The sequence below is a fragment of the Limulus polyphemus genome, unplaced genomic scaffold (assembly GCF_000517525.1).
Source record: "Limulus polyphemus unplaced genomic scaffold, Limulus_polyphemus-2.1.2 Scaffold8382, whole genome shotgun sequence".
Lineage (NCBI taxonomy): Eukaryota > Metazoa > Arthropoda > Merostomata > Xiphosura > Limulidae > Limulus > Limulus polyphemus.
The window spans coordinates 13,180-14,972 of record NW_013673992.1 but is presented as its reverse complement, the minus strand read 5'-3'; the positions used below and the strand labels follow the sequence as shown (position 1 = coordinate 14,972).

The 1,793-nt window shown below is 37.4% G+C and overlaps 1 protein-coding gene across 1 annotated transcript in view; it reads left to right on the top strand.

Annotated features, from left to right (window-relative positions):
• Positions 1-1,793, top strand: part of LOC111083157 — a 17,015-nt gene that overhangs the window by 9,958 nt on the left and 5,264 nt on the right. Inside the window, exons 5-6 of the mRNA XM_022379454.1 lie at positions 45-143; positions 772-960. Coding sequence (XP_022235162.1) covers positions 45-143; positions 772-960 — 288 coding nt within the window. The remainder of the gene's footprint in view (positions 1-44; positions 144-771; positions 961-1,793) is intronic.

Below are 1,793 nucleotides of genomic sequence, written 5' to 3'. Positions count from 1 at the left end.
AGTACTCTAGCAAGTAACCAATATGTTTCTATCTCTCCTAACAGAATGGAGACACTGCTTTACACATAGCCACGGCAATGGGTAAGAGAAAGTTAACGAAGATCTTGCTGGAAGCCGGTTGTGACCAGTCTATTCAGAACAAGGTTAGGCTTAGCAAGTTACTTTGTTGAGCAGAGAAATAACTAGAAATAAAACCTGAAACGGTAAAGTAACGTAATATATCTTATTGTTTTATTCCTTCAGAAGTATTTTTAAAATATAGGTTTAATTCTTGAAATATTAGGTCAATGTTCTTTGGCCATTCTGAAAATGACCTGATTCCCTCTTCAACTTACGGTCAGCTGAGGTGGTTTTCTAAATAAAATATGGCTTTTACTTTCTGGGGGAAAATGATATTAAAATATCGTATTTTGCCAGTGAATGATATACATGTGTATATATATATCTGTATAAACAATCATTACAACTAAGTAAACTAAGTAAAACATATTGTGTAGAATCAAATAACTAGGATCTAATGTAGGCAATGAGATGAGGAAGTAGAATTTTGGATTTCCGACAGAGAATGGAAATCAAGTAAGGCTGTTTTAGAAAATTTACCCTAACACTCGAAACAATTACCAGCAGCCTTCACACTAATAATATATTTGATTGAAATTGTTCAAATTGATCACCTTATTAAATATGTCTTTTAATATTGTGTTGCTTTGTATGTTCATTACTTACAACCAGATGTACGACTTTCATTATGTGATGTACTTTTGTTTGTAGCAAGGGGAGATTGCTTTAGACATTGCCAACAGGAAGGAGTTTTCAGAGGTTGCAGGATTTCTCTCCAATCCACCGCCACAAAACGGGAAGAAAAGAGATAAGAAATCTATCAAAAGGCGTTGTAAAGGAAGTGGAACCTCTCAAGGCAGCAAAGATAGCAGTTGTAGGCTTAAGAAGGAAACGAAAAAAGTACGCATTCTTGAGTTGTGGTGCTCTCTGAGGCTTAGACAATTACGGAGACATTCTTTGTCAGGAATACACAGAGGTTAACTTGCTGGAATATGGATCTGGAGGTCCATCATTCGCATTCCGTTACCACACACACACACACACACAGAAAGTTGGTTTGGTTTATTTTGAATTTCACTCAAAGCTACTCGAGGGCAGTCTGCGCTAGCCATCCCTAATTGAGCAGTGATAGGCTAGAGGGAAGGCGGATAGACAACACTATCCACCGCCAACTCTTATGCTACTCTTTTTACAACGAATAGTGGGATTGACTGTCATATTATAACGCCATCACGGCTGAAAGGGCGAGCATGTTTGGTGAAGGGGATTCGAACCCGTGACCACCAGATTGCGAGTTGAGAACCTTAACCACCAGACCATGCCAGGCCTAAAAAAATGCGCTCCGCACCTTGGGGCCATGATGCTCATTACATGTAACAGTCAATTCGGTCAGATAAGAGTAGCCAAAAAGTTGGCGGTGGGCGCTGTTGACTATCTGCCTTCTTTCTAAGGGCGGCTAACGCAGATAGCCCTTGAGTAGCTTTACTCGAATATTAGAATACAAACAAACAAAATATAGCATAAATAACAAATAAAACATAGCAAGTATAACGTAGTCTAAATGCGTGTTTAACTAGGCTTTGTAAATGTGTTTGTGATACATTTTAATACATATTACACCCTAAATGTTAATTCAATTAAACTTTTACAAAAGTGTCTTTGCCAATAATTTTTTCACTGTAGAAAAGTTGTTAATTGTCTTAAATAATTGTTTAACCATAAATATTCTTCGC